At 39.5% G+C, this 22,295-nt stretch overlaps 1 protein-coding gene across 2 annotated transcripts in view; it reads right to left on the bottom strand.

Annotated features, from left to right (window-relative positions):
* The window catches only part of LOC146132119 (choline transporter-like protein 2), a 49,280-nt gene that overhangs the window by 3,547 nt on the left and 23,438 nt on the right, over nucleotides 1-22,295 (bottom strand). For both annotated transcript variants that reach the window (XM_083397941.1, XM_083397942.1), the window contains 10 exons: nucleotides 21,559-21,692; nucleotides 20,507-20,648; nucleotides 19,768-19,870; nucleotides 19,222-19,321; nucleotides 18,464-18,638; nucleotides 17,703-17,782; nucleotides 15,791-15,888; nucleotides 14,844-14,931; nucleotides 14,189-14,387; nucleotides 937-1,054 (listed from right to left, as the gene is read on the bottom strand). In XM_083397941.1, the coding sequence (XP_083254067.1) occupies nucleotides 937-1,054; nucleotides 14,189-14,387; nucleotides 14,844-14,931; nucleotides 15,791-15,888; nucleotides 17,703-17,782; nucleotides 18,464-18,638; nucleotides 19,222-19,321; nucleotides 19,768-19,870; nucleotides 20,507-20,648; nucleotides 21,559-21,692 (1,237 nt within the window). The remainder of the gene's footprint in view (nucleotides 1-936; nucleotides 1,055-14,188; nucleotides 14,388-14,843; nucleotides 14,932-15,790; nucleotides 15,889-17,702; nucleotides 17,783-18,463; nucleotides 18,639-19,221; nucleotides 19,322-19,767; nucleotides 19,871-20,506; nucleotides 20,649-21,558; nucleotides 21,693-22,295) is intronic.

Genomic DNA, 22,295 nt, shown 5'->3' with positions numbered 1-22,295 from the left:
TCTCAGCCTTTTGTGGCCAGCGGCACCCCTAAAAATTAATAAATATATTGCGGCCTCCATAAGATTTTTCCGTAGGTAAATAACTAGGATATCACAAAAACGGAACTGGAACAACGCACATCAATTAACTCTACACAACGTAGGAAGTTTTAATTAGATTTATTCTACTCTAATCCTACACAAAAAGTTGTAAGAGCTGGACAAAAATCAGATTCTTAAATATCTCGGCACCCTTAGGCATTGGAAATGGCACCTCTTGGTGCCGCGGCATCCCGGTTGAGAACCACTGGGTTAACCTTTCAAAAGCGGGTCAAAACTATCCCAACATCTAACTTACGGTATGTAACAAGTCATTTTTGACAACTCTACCGATAGCAATCTCGTTATAAATCCAGAAGCCCTAAATATACTAATGCAACGATTGATAAAGACGTCGTTAAGAATCAAGGTTAGGCCTAAATCTATGCTTGAAACGATAAGGGACTTGACAAATAGTTTTCATGCTATCGGTTTTAAATCGCCAACACAAGCACTTATGGCTCGCGAAAAGTCAAATATTTTCTGGTAAAGCATGTAACATCACCACTCAACATTGACCACTTTAAAAGCGCAGGGGCTTTGGAGTTCATGAAAGCAAGGTTGTGGAGTTGATTAAAAGTCCGACTCTGGCCGAGAAAATTAACTTGAGTCAGATTCCGGCTAATTATTCAAATGATTTGACTGGTTTTGAGAAAACAACATGAAATATTAAAGCGCAAACAAATATTTAACCCTCAATTAGACCGACTTTAATTTAACGTTTAAACATGGGTCACAAGTGTTACGCCAACAAGGTGCCCAGTTAAAACACACACAGAAACAATCAAAATAAACTGTGCAAAGCAGGTACGCAATAAATTAGTCTAAAATATATTTATCGGACGGCGCCCAACTTACCGATAAAGAGCACGAAGTCAGTGACCTTGTCAACGACCGCCACGCGGATGATGTTACGCATGAGCAACTTGAATGCCTCCTTGGCCGACCAGCAGAAGTTCTTACCGTAGACGGCGATCTATGAGGAAACATACACACGTTGATGCTTGTCGTTACAAATAATATTAGCTGTTTTTGCAACCGGAATGCTATGTTTCCTGAGGAAGTGGCTATTTGACTGGATTGCTCTTTTTCGCTTGCGCCGGTACGTGATTATTTATTGATTTGGGTTAGGGTTGGGGTTCTTAGCGATTGGGGGTTAGGGTTGGGGTTCCAAAAAAGTTACATAATCCTAATTTTTTTTTTGGCATCGATTTAAATTACTTTGTTAGTCGGGTATATAGCCTCTTAAGGTGCCTTTAGGCTATTTCACCGGATAGCTCATTTACGCTTGCACCTGTTAGTGATTATTATATGTCGATTTGAACCCGAGTAAAACAAGGAACCAGCTTGGTGTTCGGGAGAATAGCCTCTTCGTGAAGTGAGGAGATACCGTTGGGCGATTCTGAGATTTGCTCAGTTGGTAAGCCATTTAACACAAATTGTTCGCGTGCGATAAGAGCAGAAAAATCAACAATATTTACAGACATTAATACATCGTTCATGCGTGTGGTTTTGACTTTTTTAGAGTCCCGTATATCTAACAGGTTGGGAACCACTGCTCTGTTTAGGTTGCATGGTTAAAATTCCACATATCTGGGGTTCGATTCCAGGCCGAGGCAACACGCGGTACATTGGCTATAGACAATAAAAATGTGTAGGTTAAAGATCGCGCAATATATGCAAGCCACTTTTAGGAATGAAACTCTTGCACAAAGCGTTCGCTTCTACGATTTGAACTGGTAGGAAAGAACAACAACCACCATCTCGTAATACACTTTTGTGAATTCTAGAGACATGTGTGAGCCCGGGAAAACAGGAGAAAGAACACCATTACATTCTTTGTATCTCCATGTAAACAATGTGGTACCACACGATAGACGTCAGAGTTAATATGTATATATTGCGGTATCGTCAGCAGCTGTGTTGTGCGCTTGTGCCAGGCGTTGTTCCAAAAAATCGTCGGTAAACAACGAGATATATCAAGATGCGCGTTCAAGTGAAATCGGTCGTAGCACTACACTATAGGAAGTGGCAAAAAAATGGCTGGAAACTGTCCGTGGGGTGACAAAGGGTAGACGCACGAATTCAACCTTTTAGGGCACGTTTATCGTCCACCGAATGTTTGTTTTGTTTTCTGTTGTCCGACAGGATACGCACATGCGGAGCCATTAAGACCTGTTTATACTTCCAGCGAAATCGAGATTCGATAAAAGGATTTTTATTAGAAAATGACGGCAAATATCGGAAATCTTTGTCTCTTTTATAGATGATGTCATTCTTTACAGAAAACAGACTATGCAGCTACCTTCCAAAGCATGTAACACCTATTTTAGGTTGGCATGTCATTAGGGATCTCGAAAACACAGCAATGGGCTAGTATAAACAAGGACGCCTTAAAAGGCAAGGTTTAGAGCCTGAACCTTGGTAGAAAAATAGGCTATCTTTGTTTAAAGTGGCCAAATTAGGCTCCAAAGGTTAGATAAGCCTTCCACCTTTTGATGCGTGTTTATATCGGCCGATGACTGTTCGCTTGTCTACCGACATATACGTATACGTATGATACAATCTAGACCCGCCAGAACTTCTATTCAGATCCACGGAGCAGATAAAAACGAAGCCGTTGGGGGTCGCTGACCGCGCCTTAAAAATCGACAGGTATAACTTACAGCCAAAATCTCAGGTCATCTCGGGTGCATCTCGGGAGTTTGTGGTGTGAAAGGAAAGGAGAGAAGAGATAACATCACGCTTGGACGTCTATAGTGAATTAGTGGTGTTTGTTTGTGTGCGTTTAAGCTTGAAAGGTTCACATGCGGGCGGGCAGCCAAAGTATGACCATGATCGGAACCGTTTTCAATTTGTATAGGATATACTAAAACGGCGTATCTTTATAGAATTTAAAACCACTAGCAGCAGGTTTATGCTTGTCGATCACTGTTCCGCTGACGCGTGTATTAACAATAGAACTCAAAGTTTAAAACCTAGAGTAACAGCAGGATCAGACATTTTTTACACGATTTTTTTATTACTTTGCTATATGTATTTTACTTTACACTATGCACGGATCTGTAATATTGCTTGATAATAAATTGCAAAGACATTACTTCTCATTCACATTAACTTAAGATGATACAAGCTCGTATCGAAATGTCTTAATCAAGATGATGTTGATCTGCTCGATCTTTTTGGCTTTGCAATTTATTGTCAAGCTATTTTACTTTACTTATGGGAACTGATGATGCCAGTATAGGCGAAATATATATTCCTTTAAAAATTGCTGATTCTTGTTTTATTGGGTTTTTTAAAGTTTCTTTTTTTGCATTTGTAAAAAAAAAAAAAACGAAAAAAAAGGCTTAGTCTTGGCAAACGGTTGGCGCACGAGATATGCCTCTTAAAAAATAATGAGAGGAGGAAAACATAAAAAACAAAAAAAGCGTGACGTCAGTCTGTTGTTTTTCAATTCGCATTCTGATGAAATCGAAGGCCGCCCCGAAGAAAATGTCTCTGACGCAGATTTGACGGACGTTTAGTTATTTGAACAGTGGCACAAAAATATAGGCCCCGAAAAGGGTAATTTGGCAAGCTCGACAAAACACGGATTCGTTGAAACGTCGCTGCGCTGAACTTACAAGCAAACCTATCAAAACATATCAGGATTTCCAGTTTCTAGGAAGTCGGTTCATAGGGTCCATTCAATCGATTCAATCGCGAGACTTCGGGTCGTGAAAGACATGAAAGTCATACTGCGATAGTGTCTTCGTCAGAGCAAAGTCGTGTATACTGTATATGCTACCCTTAACTCAGTGTTTCTCTTTTTTATCTGCACGTATCCTTTCAATGAACCCATTTATGCGGCGTTGGTGTAGCCCTTGGAAAGAGTTCAGCAAAAACTGCACGCCATTGAATATACGTCATGTGATATGATGGATAACGTTGGCGTCGCTGTAGATGTAAGTCAAATATTAGAAATGTTTTAGAAACACACACTCGCACTGAAAGACAAAGTTGTTTTCTCACAACAGTGAGTAAGGACTTTCCACAAATTTTCTGACGACTGCGCTTTGTCTGTGCATAACTATATGGTTTAAAATGAATTTTACAACCTAAGGTGGCTTTTAGACTAGATTGGTGTGAAATATTCGCCAAAGCTATAATACGACAAATTTGTTGGTGTACTCCGACAAGATAATTTATCTTGCGTAAGACAGTTTGAGAACTCCTCCCTTAACTAAAGCCCTCAAATAACACGTGTTACATACCACCATGCGGTTTTTCGACACTTCGGTTCGCAGCTGTTCTCTCGATTTTCTTTGTATACTACAGAGTGCCAATATTCCCTATTAAAAACGCGCTACATCTTTCCACCGATGTACCGTTAAGATACGCACGCACATGAAACATCTGTGGCTCAAAGGTTAAGCAACGCAGGACGTAACAGGGTGCATTAATTTTTTATCGCCAAATTGAAAACCAGAGTCGCGTCTGAAGCGGGTTGCTGGGTTTAGCTGCCGTTCGCTGCTGTTATGGTAGAAGTTGTGGCACCTTGGAGGTAAAAACGCGCGAACTAATATTTTACTGCCAATTCACATTACTCTATTTTTTTGACGTTTGTGATTAGTACGTCCCGACCGACCGTCAGTTAGTTAGATTTTTTGTTTCAAAAATGTGCAGAATGTCAAAAAAACTTTGGCCAAGTAAATATGTGACGCGATTTCTCATTTATGTATTGACCATTCGGATTAAATCGTTAGTAAGTTTTAATTTTTACAACTAATTAGGGAAATGAATGCTGAAACAATCAGGTGAATCGTATATGTGGCACCATATTGCAAAGATCAATTGTTTAGGTTGCAACTGCAAATATATATTATCACTAATTGGCAGAAATGCTGTACAATCTTTTTTTCTTTTCTTCTGTAAAAACACTCGGATTGTCAAAATATGAATGGTCGATCAAAATGCGTCATGTCAATTTAGCGATTGCTCAATGAGTAATTGACAGAAAATCGTTTATTCATCGACCGAGAAGTATATTTAGGGCAGGACTATACGACTTCGATATATATAATTACGTTTGTATATTGCAGAAGCTATAAATATGGTTAATATTTTAGAGCACTTGTAAAAGCCTCCCCGGGCTGATTTTTTTTTTAGTTTTTTATATATTATATTCAAAATCTGCACAAATCAGGGAGAAAATCTGGAAATCGGCTGGTTTTTAAAGTGGCCTATAGTTAAATTGTCCGTAAAACGGTTTGAGTCAATTTCAGCTTGCCACAAACTCGAGTCACCGGTGTTTCCACAATTCCACAGCGCCAATAATGACTCGATTTACTCCCAAAAGCAATTTGTTCTCGTCTATACCAGAAGTGGGTTTCGTCATTCGTCTGAAGAATCAGCAGGGGCTTGTATACATTTGCGCGCATCACGGCTATATTTAGGCGCATTTTTAGGTTCTGGCACGAGTAGGCGGAAAACATTGCGCATAGCTTGAACAGGGGGCGAACTTTCTCTTCACCTAATCGAGAGAAAATTGCCTCTTATCTGTGCAAAGCGATTTTGGCTGACCTTAAAGGACGACAACGCGAGCGCCGCCTCGAGATGCAAAGACTGGCGCAGATAAAATCGCAAAGTATACCAAACGAGGAAAAATATCCAACCGGGTTCGTTGCACTTTATCGCAGCGTTGCAAAGCAGATGCATTTCACAGATAGCAAGGCGCATCAATCAAAATTGCCAGGTATCGCAAAAACTTGCCGGTAATTTATCGAACATGTTCACGTAAAAAGAGCCTTAATTTATGTCGTGATAAATATACGCATCTTGGGCCTTAAGAGCGTTCGGAGTAACGCGACACTATATTATTTCGCAAGAGGAGCGAATATACAACAGACATTTGCCCAAGTGATGGCATTTCGTTCCAGGAATAGATGACATTATTTGATCCGCAAGGAGATCCAAACCCTAATGGATTTTCACGCGGCGGAATAAACCACCACAACAACCTTTGCCTAAGTGCGCAGGAATATTTTAATGGTTCAGTCACTTTGGTGCATCGATAGATGAACTTAAATGTTAAATTGTACTACCCAAAGATGCCCAAATGACACGGCTGTATGGTGAAATAAAGGGCACTGAAATGTTTCTTCGCGGTCCAAAATACTTGAATAGGATCGTAGTTTGAACAAGGGGCGGAAAAAGACACCAAAGACAGTTAACAAAAAGGTGATGTCTTTTAAACCTGTCGGCTGTTTTCATAAGGGGCGGTAACTGAGTAAATCAAGTTAAGCGCTAATATGCTAAATGGAGCGTATAGCAACTAAACAAATTCTGTTGACACGGCGTTTGGATTAAAAATAAACAGGTTCTGGGTCACTGTGTGTATGTTTGTGTGCGTTGGTGTTTGTATGACTCGAACTTGATTAAATTTGTTTAGGAACGTACCCGCCAGTCAAAGGCGAAAACCATAAACTGATAGAAACAACATCTTGGCAAGTTAAAAATACAGAAGGATTTCCTTTGGCCGTCAGAAAGTACGTTTAATTAAAGTATATTTTCTACGTCAATAACTTTGAGTAATATTAATTCGTCTTTTTAATTTTCTGCACTTTTTTGCAGCTTTTTTTGTACAAGTTTAAAAATAAAAATTGAATAAATAATTTTTTGGTTTCTTTAAACGTCAACTAATAATCATTGTGCATTTCTAAAAAAAAGTATAAAACGAAGCACGAGCCGAAAAACAACGATTTTAAATGCACAACGGGTTTGTACAGTCGGGTTTCGTAAGCTTTACTATACGACTGTTGTTTTCGGATGATTTATGAGGCCCAAAAGTTTTGTTTTGTTGACTAGGTCAGAATGTGGAAGTAGTGTGCTGCTGTTTATTCACATAAGCGCCTACGCACCAACCCAAAATTCCGCACAGCTGGGGCAAGATGATACTGTGCAACAAAATGTCCCTATATACATCATGTTCGAATGAAAACAAGAGGGAGTCAAACACCCATTTATGGTATTTAAGAAAATATATTAAACGTTACGACATTTTTGCTAAGTTTTGTCACAGATTGTCGTCCAAAACAGCAATGGATTTAATAAACACCAAGCTTAAATGCATGGTCTTAGTCTTTTAGTGACATCTTATAGTTTGCAGGAAATAAAGGTGCTACGAACACAATTGAACAGCATGTGGTCAAGTTGCTGCAGCAGCATACATACGTGCAATGCAGCAGAGGGTGTGGCAGTTTAGCGACTCCGAAACCGGGTCGGTATTTATTTGCAAAAATTGAGCTGTTCAGCGTGCTTGTGAAGTTGCAACAAACACGTCTACCAGGCCAGCCGCTCCTAAAAATAGAGCCAGAAATGCGGAAAACGAGCACGTTCGTCTAATCTAATCGGAGCCGGGCATCTTAGTCGGCAGGAAAGTTTACCAATAGCGTTGTCGAACACCAGAGCCCCGTCTGACCAAACAAATGGGACGTGAAAATGGGGTAATAGTGATTGATTAGGACGATGCGATGACAAAAATGAAGGTCGTACACAGCGCCATATTCAATATAGTTTTTTTTTTCACTGGTGGTGTTTTTTGCAAGCACACTTTACGCGAATCCGAATATGTCATTTCTGCAAGCCAGTTATTTCGACTGTTTAAATTATTCTATATGATTCGCTTCAACGTAAGTGATCAGCAAACATTGTTAATAAAAAAATCTTAGCCACAATTACTTTTTAAATACCCTACAAAAACGTACATCTATCACGCGGCCCACAACTACATAATAAAACTGAAATAATATTAACAAATACATCGCGGTTCACTATAAATTGTTTAAAAGACCCACATTTGGGCAGCGGCCTACAGTTTGCTGACCACTGCTTTACATATCCGAAGATACGAACACATCCTTAAAGGGACAAATGATTGAGTTCCCTGCGGGGAGGGTATAAACATGTTGCAGCAGTACCGTTTGCAAAAGTAACTTTGCACGACCCAATTATCTTAATTTGGAAAAAAACTATGGGTGATTTTCGTTCAATTAAGGTTCTGCGCAGGCAGGCCCATTTCGATAACTCGAGATTGCCTAAATTGCAACAGGCTCGAAAGTTTTCACATGACTTTTCCGGCCTGTCTGAAGCCAGAGGGCATTCCGGGAAATCGCGCGAAAATCGCTCTTTGAGATCCGAGCTGGCGATAAGACCGAGATAAGGCCGTCACGATCCCAGATGCAAAAACAAACACACAGCTCAGCCGATGTTGCGTTTGTTGCGGCAACGGGCCTGACCTACACACAGCGGCTGTATACGCTTGTGTCGGAGATGTGCGTTGCAGATAAAAACAACAACACGGCGCAAGTACGGGGCACGGGAAATTCTGCCGCTGCGAGAATATGCATTTAGGATCTCGGCAATTTTCGGAGCTTTTATTTTCGTCTGCTAGGTACTGCCTTTGCTTGTTTTCTTGTTACGGACAATGACGGTTAAAATTGCACACGGCATTTTGCGGATGAGCTTATAATGGCAGGGTGACCTAAAGGGACGTTTCCCTTTTTGCAGCAACCTCTTATGCGGTGAAAGCTACACTTTTTTTCGTCGTAATGTTTTAGGTAGCTCGCCCTACAGAAATAGGTCCTTCAACCTATACAAAATGCATTAACATTCACGCTTCATTTGACATTCTTTCTAAGAGTGTTTTGCAATTAGCCACAATACTTAAACTTGAGCAATAAAACGTATATAAAGCTAGATCCAACCTTTATATGGGTTTGTTAACCAGTTTAGGATTTTTTTTTTCAGGCTAAACTTTAGAATTAGTCGAGGGGGAGTTTTTTGTAATTAAAGTATATCAATCGCACAGCCTGGAATCCCTTGTGAAAGGTCACAAAGACAAACTTCAAAGTCTCGCCATTCATGTAGGGCGGCTCGTCGAGCCATCAATGCTACGGTAGCGGGACAAACACAGAGTTAAACAGCGGTAAATCGAGTGTAAATAGGCCTAAAGCAACAATCGCGCAGCAGCCCTCAATGCGCATTACGGCCGCTTAAACCGTGGTTAGTTGCTGCGTTGATTCAGCAAACGCCGAGCCAACAATAACACTGTGTTCGTTTGTCCTTTTTTATTCTGCCTTTCTATAGCGAGTCTATAGACGACATTCTTTGTCCATTTGTCCAAACAACCGCACGTTGACAATCAGTCGGCCTCCGTCTTGAAAGAGCGATTCACTATAGGCTCGTATACAAAGGGAGAGCAGTGGAATTTAATAAACATGTGGAATTTAATAAATGTTCAGCTTGAAAAGAGGAAGAAAATATTGATCTTACAACAGGGTCAATGCTGTGTTTAATTTGCCTGGACACAAAAACGCAGCGGTTTTGGTAAAAACAGGTTTAAATGGCGTTTTTCACTGCTAATCTTACCAGTAGATCTATACATTGCTGCGCAGTCCAAGTCACGTAGGCAAAGTAAGGCACGCGAGAAATTCGCACAGTTTATGCGTCGTTGCCGGGGTAAGGTTTGCGAAATAAGGTGCTGAATCGGCAACCAGCTTCAATTTTCTTTAACAGCTCCAATTTTGCGCAAACTGCCCACCCCTCTCCCAAAGCCGCAGCACAGCGTGACAAATCACATTTCAAAACACTTTAAAGTTAGTTCATAGAAAAAAACGGTGTCAAGTGGCATTATCATGCTTGCACCCAGATTTAATTGTGTATGAAAAAATATACATGAGTGAAAAGTAGTGCGCTTTTGCCCACAAATATGAGCACGCTTGATGATTTTACGTTAAAATATGACTTTTTGCTGCAAACAAATACGGCTTTGAAGTATTGATTATACGGGATCTTTAATAGAAAATTTAAATTGCAGTGTTTTTATACAAAACATCCGGAAATCATTCCCGGGTATAAGAATAATTGTGCTTAAGTGAAAGTGTTATATTTCTATTACCTGTTGTTGCAACCTTGGGTATGCTATTTTAAATCACACAAATAATTGATTTATTATTGAAGGTTATATGAGCAAAGTGTCCCCTTCGAGGGAAGGCGTTTCACGAAACTCCATGTCTGTCCGTCATTTTCGTCAGGAACACAAAAAATAGCAATAACAACTTTAAAAGCACGCCGACATTTAAAGTTTAAAGCACGTCGACAGGCTGCTGTCTATAGGTAATGTTTGTTCTTCACTTAATCATCTCTGCAGTTCAAAGCGCGGCTTTCACCGCCAACGAACCCGAACGGCGAGTAGACCAAGCGTAGAACCGCAAAGCAACCAACCAGTTGAAAGCCTGAACCCAAGTAAACGCATTTTGGTCCCCTGGGCCAAAAGGGGCTTTTCTGCCTCGCTTCGTTTCATTAGGCAAGGTTAGGTCGCGGCGAAGGGCAAGGGCGAATTTGGGATTTCGACGAAACGACGGTAAATCGACGGGGGAAATATCTTTTCGCGGTTCGGGTTACGACGAAACTCCCATCTGCGGGGGGAACAATCGAGACAAACTGTCGGGGCGTAAAATTCCGACGAATGATACCCAAGGCGGTTTCGGCGTTTGGATATGTCGTTTCAGCTGGTAAAGTTTGGTAAACAGCCGCTTTGATGAAAAGTTTGACCGAGGAAAAACAACAGCCGAACAAGATACGTAAAGTTTTAGAATTCAATTAAAATGGTTCCGTGTCGGTTTAATTTGCCTCTTATGCCTTAGAACCTCGCAATCGCCGTTTGTTGTTTTTTTAAAAGTCGGGGAATTGACCTTAACAGTTTATTGATTCAAGAAAAAACAACCAAATGAACGTATCGAAAGTTTGCGGAATAGAACGTGTCATTTTAACTTGTGACATTTTAACTAAAACAAAATTGTTTAAATTCTTTAGTCTCTACATACATTAAATGCAATTATAGGTTATGAAGAAATGAACTCTTATGAGAGAATGCAGAACAACATCCAATATAGCAGTTTAAAAAAATCATAATCTAAAAGTACTCGTTCTCGCTAAGCTGTCCAGCTGAAAATTTATAATTTGTATACTGAGTAGTTAAATAAAAAAATGAAAGGAGGTTATTATTTTTTATAGAATACGCAATCAACATAACTAAAAAAAGAAAGTGAGTGCTAATTAAACAACGGTGGTTAGGGAGTTTTTCTTTTCTGGATAAAAATGTGCCTTTGGCGCATAAAAAAGGTATCATTCATCAAAAAAATAGAAAACCTCGCTACAAATTTGATCCGCAGAGAAAACCAAAAAACAACTGAAAAACGAACCGATCCCGCGTCACATTGCCTGGCCATGGGAAATCGCATCCAGCGTAGTCATCCGCTTCCCAGAAGCGACCGCCGTGTTTGACAACAAACGATAGCGTGTTTTGCGTGAAATGCGGCGGCGGCAAAGCTTGCAAAGTAGCGCCGCTGAATTGAGCCGATTAACGTCGCCGTTGCGGATTTTCTGCGAAGTTTAAACCGCGACCGATGCAACAATAAGTCGGCCTGGACAGGCGCTTTAAATGTAGCCGGCTACCTACTCTATTAGCGTGATTTCGGTGCGATTTTGCAAAAAAAATGTCTACAAATGGATCAAAACTGGGTTAAAAAAGGCCCGCCTAGCGGTCTTATTTATAACAAGGAAAGAAAAAACAGTAAAGCATGGTGGAACGGGCTGTTTTGTTATGTGTTTGTGTGTTTAATATATGTACACTATAGTCCAGTTTGTACTTTCTTGTATACTCAGACAGGATTTTCTTGTTGTTGGACAAGTAGCAATGAGGAATCACGGAAAGATTGTGTACCACCGTTTGGAATTTAATCGATGCGTTTTTAATAAAAAAAATGACGGTTTGGTAGAGTTATAAATAAAAAGCGACCAGAAAGGATTCAAAATAGACAACACTGACCACCCTACGGTGCTAAATTGCTTTCAGGCAATTCGCAAGCACCCCAACCAGAAAATGGGCCCGCCGAAAATCAAACCGTACAAAATGCCCCCAGCACGGTAGAAAATCCCCGCAATTTTATCGCGAAATCTTCACAGATTGCCAAGCAGTTAGCCGAGCCCCTTAAGACAAGCCTGTATACCGCAAAGGGATGATAGAATCAGGCGGTTGCAGCGAACGCCGGACCTTATAAGGACTCTGCAAGCCCCCAAAATACGAGCAATTGAGATAAGCATCATAAGCAAGAGGATAAGGTACGGAGATTAGTACTATCCAACGCAAGAACGGGAAAGCGCACTTGGTCTGTATTCGTCGATTTAACTAACCTAATGAGCGCGGCGCATTTGATAAATGCGGCTTTGATCTTATGCGGCTTTGATCTTTTGCGGAAATGGGTTCTTGATGGCCAAACCAATGCTTTACCCGACCACCTAACCAAACTTTAGCCAAGTGCTAACCCACACCTTTATTAAATTATCGGATTTTTTAAATCTATACTATCCACACAATGCTTGTCCACGGTTAAAATCAGGGAATTTGTAGAAGATTAATCATTGTGTGAATTCGAGACGTCCAATGATAAGACGTTAGCCAAGCAATGAATAGATTAAATTCCAGTAAAGGATGATCAGATTCATCAAGATCTGTAAATCAATATTTACCGCTTTACATCGACCATGCGGTTTTCGCGTACCGGTGCTTGCACTGTTGCAAGCGCGAGTAAAAAACGCCCCAAAACGATTCGACACGCCCACATTTTCGACAACGTTTTCCGCCAATCGGAAAAGGGAGAAGGTTCAACGAACGTATTCTTAAACAACGCATATTTGTTTCGCACGTTTTAAAGGTATATGCCAGTTCTTGAATAAGCGCCACAGGAATGGAAAATTCCCGAGAGAGCACGAAAGGTATGCAAATTGTGTTAACAAGTTTGGGCTTGTTGCACGCAATACGGCTCGGGTTTTGCGTTTTCTTGTCTATTTGATTCGCCTTAGTTTTGTGACTTGTCAATGCAATCGCCAAAAAATCACATATTTGTTGTGAGATTAACAAAAAAGAACCGAAGATTAAAAAACGTGTCGCCAGTGTTGAATTTTTGGCGGTCGTGGCTTTTACGGATCGCGTTTCAAGATAAATACACCCAGCAGCCCAACGTTTATCATAATACCGAAACTTAAACCCCCAAAACCAGACGGCATGAATGTAAGCGATTGCGAATTACGATAAGATGCGTGCAAATAGCAATTTGAGCTAAGGTTTCCAACCCGTGCCCAAAATTTCGCCAGCGCTCCGTTTAAAAAATCTATGACGGTTGCGTCTGCGGTCGCCATCTATTTTTAAACCAAGATGGAAAACCCCTGCACAAAGCAGAACCGAAACTAATTAACGTGCTTGTCAAAAGACGTTATTGTGATAACAGACAGGCTTCAATTTGTTGTTTGAAAGGAAGCAGGCTACTTTTTTTAACCCAGTTTTCATGACCAAGGGCAAAACAGGTGTCGAACGGACCAGGCTGCTTTTTGAGTGGGCAATGGACATTGTCAGTCTGTTAAATAGTAGGTAAGGGCGATAAAAATCCGGAAAAAGAAGCGCCTTTTCGAAGGAGCCGTTTAATCTAAAACGCAGTTGCAAATTACACTTGATACACCGGGAATCCTACTCGGTCATAGGGTGACACAAGCCGCGATTCACCATGATTTCCATAGACCCATTGTGGTCATTCTCTGCTTTTCGAACCGGGTGGATTCCATTGCGATTCCATTATAATATTCTATCGATAACAAGTAAGGCAACGTCGTGAAACTCAATTTATTAGGTCAAAAATAAGAAAAAGCCAAAAAAAGTTGCAAAGCAGGATGACCGGAAACACCTGGTCACATACATAACAAGCGTGTGTCGTTGTTAGGAAACGGGTAAGAAAATCTGGAATTCGGGTTCGATCCAAACTCACATTTGTCGACATTTGGAAAAACCCTAAAACAGTAACGCTTAAACCAGTGTTTCTCCACCTATGAATCGTGAACCAAAGTTGGTACAGTTTTTTCCTAAAGAGCTGCATCATTTCAAACAAGACATTAGCTCGTAAACTCAATTCGGAAACGGGTAAAGTCAAAAGAAAAGCACCGTATTTCAGAAAACCCGAGAAGCAAAAACAATTTATTTTTTTAGAAGGGATCTCTTGACCTCCAACCCACTCACCATGATGTATGCGTTCCGGTTGAGAAACTTAAGAAACTTCTCGAGGCACCAGAAGCAGCACTTCAGGCACTTCAGGATGAACTTGGCGACCTTGTTTTCGGTTCCCTTCAGCTTGTGGTCTGCATACTCCAGAAGCAGTCGGATTATTTGAACGATGGCGATGATCAGGGCGCCAAAGGCTAGCGAGCCAGTGTGGTATCTGGGACAAAAATACGGGGTAATTTTGGGGTATTTTGAAGTAAAAGTGGTAAAAAACACACACATAATCGGACAGAACAGATAGTTGAGCAAAAGGGCAAGCGACTTTGTAGAAAAACACGTTGTCTTAGAAGTTACTTTCTTCTTTTTTTTTAGTTTTACGCCCTTTTTTCCATTCTTTAAAAGAAAAGTTGGTTTATGACAGAATTAATTTTTCCCCAGATAGTTTATTTTCAAACGGATCCAAGAACGATGCCAGATCATTAAGCGAAAATTATTATTTTTTTAACAAAATAACTTGTGCTTGGAAGATATAGCTTGTTTAATTGGACTTTTAAAACAACCTCAGTAAAGTCTTGAACCAAAACTGGAAAAAAGTGCTTCTTTGAATCAAAATATTTTTTGCAAATTGCTTTTAAAGTGGCGAATTAGATTTCAATGGCAACTGCGAACTCACCTCAGAGCTCTTCCGAATGCGGAGTAGAGTGGCAAGTAAGGAAGGTCGGCTGGCTTCTTGAAGGCCCAGTAGTACGAAGCAAACGCTCCTGTGTAACAAGGTTATTTTATTAGGATTCTTATTATAGCAGACACTGTAGTCCAGGGGTTCTTAACCAGGGGTACGTGTACCCCTAAGTGGCACGAAGCACCAAAGCAGGGGGTACGACATGCAGCGTGAAATTATGCGCTAATTATGCATATTTTAGAAAAATGCTCGACTTACGAAAAGCAACAACAAAAATGCCATTAGTAAATTGACTGATTGTTGTGTGTTGTAAATATTGTTGAACTTACTAGACTGTTTTTAATGAAAGCATTCAACACCTAAGTTATAAATACACTAATTTTGATACGTATTGTGACAATTTTATATTCTTTCGTCGACCATTGTAGACAGGGGGGGGTACGAGAAAATTTCATGAAAGGTCAAAGGGTACCAGCGCTAAAATGGTTAAGAAACACTGTTATAGTCGGTACATTGTGCTTGTTTGTTTATGTGGGTCGATTTTCAGCAAATTGAAAAATGTATTTTGCAGAAGAGTTTGTCTGCGACCCCTTTTAATTTATTAAAATGTTCCGTGAACCACTTAGGTTTAATTGTTCAAAACATAACATTTCTCGTTCTCTGTTTTGCCACGCATTGGTTAAAGTAACCCGCATTTTAAGAGTTGTGTTTTGCATTGGGTTTACCATTAGCATATTAAACAGAAAAAATAACACTTTTATAGATGTAACACTTCGTATTATTACTCGCGACCCTTTAAACTCGTTACGCAAACCCCAGTTTTGAAACTTTAAGCTAAGCAATGGGGTGTACGAATAACAATCGTTCCTTTTAACGAGCGGGCAATTTGTATCTCTAGCACCGTCTAGCGGTTATTCAATTCCGCATTTCATCTCGCTCACCTGCCAGCGTGCACTGACCGAGGGCCAAAACCCAGTTCATTATCCAAAGCATTCCGAAGGCCTCGACCACTTGCAGCCAGATCACGTTCTGGTGGAATCTGGCAAACCAAATCATTGTAAGTTCACAAAAGCGAAGAAATGTAACAGAAAATACAAACTATTAAGGAAAAAACATTTCTAATTTGAGACTGACGTCGGTTTTATATCGCTGTGCCTTTTTTAGATGTTCAAGTAATAATTCGAGTGATATCTGTTTTTTTAAAGATTTTTAGGTTTTAGAAATTTCTCGGAAATGTACGAGATTCATAAACCTACAAATAAGTAGAACTCCAAACGATAAAATTGTCAAAAAGCAAAATGATAAAATCGACATTGCAAAGTAAAACGCACGAAATGCTGTTAAAGTGAAGCCAATGATATCGCTTCAGCTGGCTTGGATTTATATATGTGCGCATCTATGTCTCGATATAGTGCTCGATTGTTAGCCTTAATGTGGTCTGCTGCGGTTTTCCTTGGGCCACAGAGCAATATAAATTTTAACAAAAGCGTCGGAATTTGAATAACGATTCAATAGACAGAGTCGCAAGTCGGTAGACAATGCAACGCGAAATATAAATCGATGATGAATAGCACTCGATGATAATTGCAACACCCATTTGTGTTGAAGTGTCAGACAATATCGTTTCCTGTCGTGTTTCCATGATCCATAGGCTTTAATGTCAATGTGTGTGTCATTACATCACAATATAGTTATGCTATAGCCCAATACATATATACCCCGGTTTTCGGAATGGACAGTCGATGTATTTTGCTGCTTAAAATAATATTATTTTTTATATAAAATTCTATTACGTTTTAAGGGGCCTGTCGGGCAGAAATGTTTGTCGGGCACAAATGTTTTATTAGGTCTACAAGATAAAAAACACTTCAAAAAATTCAATGTAATCCCTTTTTACAACGTGTCCGGTAATGTGTGTAACAATTGGTGAAGTAATTTTTATATTTTTCAACAGTTTATAGTGTTATCATAAAGTGGTGGCCGCATGATAGCCGCACATTAATTGTTCTGCATTCCTACTGCATTTCCTTGATGTGCTCAATTTTTTATCTTGGCATATTGCTGCATCACAGAACCTCCACTAGACCTCCTTAAACTATACATTTATCCCAAGTTTAACTATGGAAAACAACTTTTTTACGCGCCTTGTGCGAACTTTTATTTATTTCTTTTACTTGAATCTTTTCGGCCCAAAAGCGCTATGTAAGTTATGACAATTGTATCATGACCTCGTTTGTGACATCATTCTGAAAATTTGCATACCCCAACCAAAACAAACATCCTGGGTCCTTCCCCGTTTTCGTGGTTTCACGTGATAGGCCTTCAAAAGATCTGGAAAGAGTATTTTGGGCCGCGGCAAAAACGTTTGCCGACCAATGATCTAAACCAGTGGTTCTCAACCTTTTTAGCTTACGGACCGGTAAAATTTCAAAACAAATTTTGCGGACCGGTGGACCTTCAAAAATCAAACCAAAATGTAATTACAAAAAAGTAATCAACTAAAAGACTTCTTAGTTTTTACATACAACTGGTCTTCAATTTTAAGACTTTAACGAGCTGTAACCCACTTTTAAACAGCTGGGCACAACACTTGCAGCATTGTGACGTTTAATAAAGTCTAAACTAGACCATCATCTCTATGTTATGCCACAATTCTGCAAATTACGGAATTGGAAAAAGTTCTAAATTTGATAAAAGCCTTCAATGTCTTGCATTTTACAATTGAGGTATGAAATGGTAATATATTTGGCGGATCGGCAGGAAAGTTGATGCGGACCGGCGGTTGAGAACCGCTGATCTAAACCATACTTAAGGTTTCTTGTCAAATAAAAGCCGTTATAGTTGGCAACTTACATGGAAGTTCCTCCGTATTTGGTGAAGATGCACTTGGTCGAATTGTCGTCGTAGAACTCGTGACTGGAATTGCTCCAAAGCTGAAATAAACGCAGGTTGACAAAATTACCGCGACTGAATAATATGCGCTAAATTTGTAAAAGATGCCACAGACCCAATGTATATGTGCTATGAAAGAGAAACACGATCAACAATACATTTTTAATCAAAATTGTGACTTAACTCATAGCACATTATTTTTTCTTAAAAATAAGGCCAATTTTTTAAAAAGAGAAAACAAAAAATCTCGCAAGGCGTTTGAAAAGGGTTCCTAGGAGATTTAGGACAACAGGGTATCACTTTTTATATCGTTTTAGTAGGGATTCTCAAGGTTAAAACGCTGTACATAAAGAAAACAAAGGCAACCCGACGTGAACGACAAAGCTCATGTAACACACCGAACATCAGCAAAGGTTTTTCCAGTGTTGTAAGGACTTGACTTGTCACGGTTTTGAAATGACCTGCCTTGACTCAAGTCTTGGGTTACTGCTCATATTTGGACTAATTTTAATATTTTAACGTTCAAGTTTTATGACAAGAACGTGACTTGAAATTGACTTGCCATAATTATGACTTGACTTGTTATTTTGTCAAAATGATTAGACTTGGACTTAAGTCTGAAAGAACGTAGGTTTTTACAAATGCAAAAACACTGGTAAAATGACTTGTTTACAACAGTGGGTTTCTCCGTTCACTAAACAGCCTTAGGTTAAAACACTCACCGTTATGTTGCAGGAGGTGCCGTTGATGCTAATGTTGGGGGACGAGATCTGGTATTGGGGATCCCCCGTCGAGGCCAGGAAAAGGGCCGTGGCGCCCCAGAAGGCCACCACGATCACAACCAACACAAAGGTGACCAGCGGGTAGAAGAGGGTCGATATCATGTAGCCGATGGCTCTATGTGCAGCAAAGTGTGTTTACAAATAATATTATGTTAATGATCGATTATGGCTTAGGTTCCTAAGATTGGGATATTATAGTAAAACAATCTTTAAGCATATTGTCGCCGACTTTTGTTTTTTACAAGGGTGCTTATATATTACGCCATTAAATTCTCGCTAAAAAAAAGTTAACAAAGATTGCGAATCCCATGGCTGGGAAAGCCCTTTAATGGTACAATCGGTTTCGTTTTAACAAACAAAGGTTTTATGATATAGCTGTAAACGTTCGTATAAATACCTCAAAGTACTAAGAAGTAGACGTTTATTTGCTAACCAGCTATTGTGCTAAATTGCGCCATGAAAAATAATAGTCCTTAATCGCACACATCAAACAAAATATACAGTATACAGTATTTCCCAAGATTTACCATTGTTTTATGGGGGCTGAACACCCAAAATTTATGTTAGTGTGCTCGGAGCACCCTAAGCACCCGAAACCCGACGTCCATGCTTCCAAGTTAAACATTTATGAAAGTTGAATGGACATTGCTAACATAGCGACACTCCCTTTCCCAAAATATTTTCTTTTGCCAACTCACTTGCTCGCCTGTCGGATGATTTGGATCGCGATCTGGATCCTTTTGCGGAGGAACAAGATCATCAGGATGATGATGAGGTCCACCACACCAAGGATGATGGCTGCGGAAGAGAAGAAGAGTGCAATTCGATTAAAATAACGAATCATGTCAATGAGGACGGATTTCGTGCAAAAAAATTATCCCGAAATCGTTTAAATGGCGTATATATTTACAATTTTTCTCGCTTTGCATAGTTTACTGGAATAGAAAGTGAACGAATATCACCGGATATGATTTGTTTTAGACTATTGTTCCTGTTATATAAATAAATCTTATCGTTTGTCAATATCTCGTAGAACTGGCCGCGCGCGGGTTTACAACGAATTTAAAAACAATTTTAACTGAAAATGCACTAAGTCGGCATGCGTTACGCAAAATAGGAAAGGAAAACAATTATATTGGCCATCTGGGTGTCTGATTACAAGACACAGTGTATGCACATTGATCGCTTAGATTTTGAGGAAACAAAAATAATATAACGCCAATTGCTTTTGCAGTCACACTTACAGAAGGCGAGCCAAGTTTCAGTGAGGCTGAGGTAGGTGTCCAGGCTTGTGGTGAAGCCTACCGATATCAGGGTCTGGTTGGCTCCCGGCACGTTAAGAAGTCGCTGTGAATAGAAAATAAAAATGAGATGGTTTAAAGCCGTCTTAAAATTACTATAAAAGCACCTTAAAAAATGGAGGTTTTCGCATTCTTTAAGTAATGGCGTTTTTGTATAGTTTTAAAAACATTTTTACTTTTTTTGAGGCCAAAAAAAATAACGTCAAAATATTTTAGCATTTTGTAATATCTTGCGTTATATTTTTAAAGTAAAAAAAATAACGTCAAAACAGTTTAACATTTTTTGATCATATATCTTGCGCTATATTCTTATAGTCAATAAAAAAGTCAAAACAGTTTAACATTTTTATGATATCTGGCGCTATATTTTTAAAGTCAAATAAATAACGGCAGAACAGTTTAACATTTTTTGTCATACCTTGCGTCACTTTTCAGAAATTAGTGTATTTTACATTTGCTCAATCAAATAGGTCCTTCAATCCTTTTGAAAGTGTTACACGATTTCGTATTAAAAAAAATCTTTACTTCGACCATGAGTCCTAATGCTAGTGTTGTAAATTACACCAAATTTAACGTGAGAAAAGCTTCGCCCGATCTTCTGCTATTATGTTTATTAACAAACGCAATTTATTCTGCGTACAGATTGGCGTTCACTCATTCAATAGACAACTACTCAACTTACGAGATACTCGTCAACGCAGTACCAGACGCCAAATGACAGGGCGGCCACAATGGTGATAAGGGTGGCCCAGACCATGATGCCGGCCACCCAACGCATCACCACGATCCATAAGAAGGCCACGACCGCCGCGACAGCCAGCAGTCTGCGTTGGAAAAAGTTTGGTTATTTCGGGGTGGAGATAGTTGCCAAGATTGGAATATTAGGGGAGGCGTTTTGATGGTTTCATTTAAACCAGTAGAACGTTAACATATATTTTGTATTAAGCACTTAGGCGCAAAGCCAAAAAAAGGAATAGATCGACATCATCTTGAGGTAAATGTGATGTCGATCTAGTCGAACTTTTTCGCTTTGCAATTTATTATCAACCTACATTACAGATCCTTGCTTAGGGGACTTCCTTTTGGTGTTTTTTTTTATTAAACACTGCTCCTAGTGGAGAGGTTTGCTTAGAGCAAAAACGTGTCGTGTACGTCCATCATTTTAGACGTGAATTTGTTGGTGTTAACAGCTACTTTTTTTGGCTGTGTTAGTTTAGGTTTTCATTTTTGTTTTGTTGATTATTAGCACTAACATTTATTATTGAATTAATTTCAAATAAGGGACTAAGTTGTTGCAACTGTCACTTGTGTTTTTTATGCTATATATTACTGATGAAGACTTCAGCTGACATACAACTTTCAATAAACTCCCTCCCACAACCTCTGACAATCATTGGTTGGTTAGTGAGATCCCTCAAAACATTCAACGCCGGCATATGAAGAGTAAACCAGTGTGGCGCTATTTTGATAATTAGCTCTTTGTTTTTGGTTATGCCAGTTTAGGAGTGGCAAGTTCCCTAACACCCTTACAAGAACATATTTCGTTAAAGTCCTTTTAATACCTACACGAACGGATGTACTCCTGATATTTTTATTATTTAAAAAAACAGTTACAATAAAAGTTCGCTAAACTTTAAACACGCTTTTACAAATCGATCCCCTTCTGTTAACGGAACCTCCCTGTAACACGCAACCAAGGCGATTTTGTAGCAACGAAAACTTTTTTACACTTACATGAGGAGCCAGTACCAGGAGGTAGTAAGATCGGAAAATATCTTGTCAGCGATCTCACGTGCTTGGAGGTAGAGCTGCACCCCGTCGGTTCCCGACACCAGTTCAGCGCCGGTAATCGGATTGTTGTTAGCATCCTAGGCGAGGTAAAATACACAAGGTTTGCGTATTTGCAAAATAGAACGATGTGTATAGAACTCTTTTTTTCCTATTTCTTAGAATCTCTCACTTTATTTACTGCTGTGCATCACTGTTTTAGCTTCTCGTAGATTTTGATGTAAATTATTTAGTGTCCAATATTGAGTCATTACGCGTTGTTACTTGACTGCCACCTGATTGTCATTAAATCAATAAAAAAAAAACTCTTTGGGCGTCTTAGTTGAGTTTCTTTGAGTTTTTGGTTTAAAGCGGACAGCCTATTTTGCGAACTAATTTTTTTTTTTAGTCTGAAAGCATATATCAATAGACTGTGACCGCATGGTGCTCTTTGTTAACTGAGTAGGGTGTTTTTTAACGATAACAAATGCTTGTAGCGATAAAAAGCTTAATTCAGTATACTTGGACGAAAACTCGATTTTAAAAGTTACATTTTACACCAGAGATGTCCGATAATTAAGGGATCGACGTGAAAAACCTGGTGCCATGTATAGCATTGTCGTCCGATACTTGGGTGATATTTATCAACAAGCAGTAGGTTGTTCACCTGGAAATACCCAAACCTCTTAACGCTAAAGCAGTGC

Source organism: Ascidiella aspersa, chromosome 9, assembly GCF_963924565.1.
Source record: "Ascidiella aspersa chromosome 9, kaAscAspe10.2, whole genome shotgun sequence".
NCBI classification, from domain to species: Eukaryota; Metazoa; Chordata; class Ascidiacea; order Phlebobranchia; family Ascidiidae; genus Ascidiella; species Ascidiella aspersa.
Note: the sequence above shows the minus strand (reverse complement) of the source record. Positions and strands in the feature narration are given on the sequence as shown.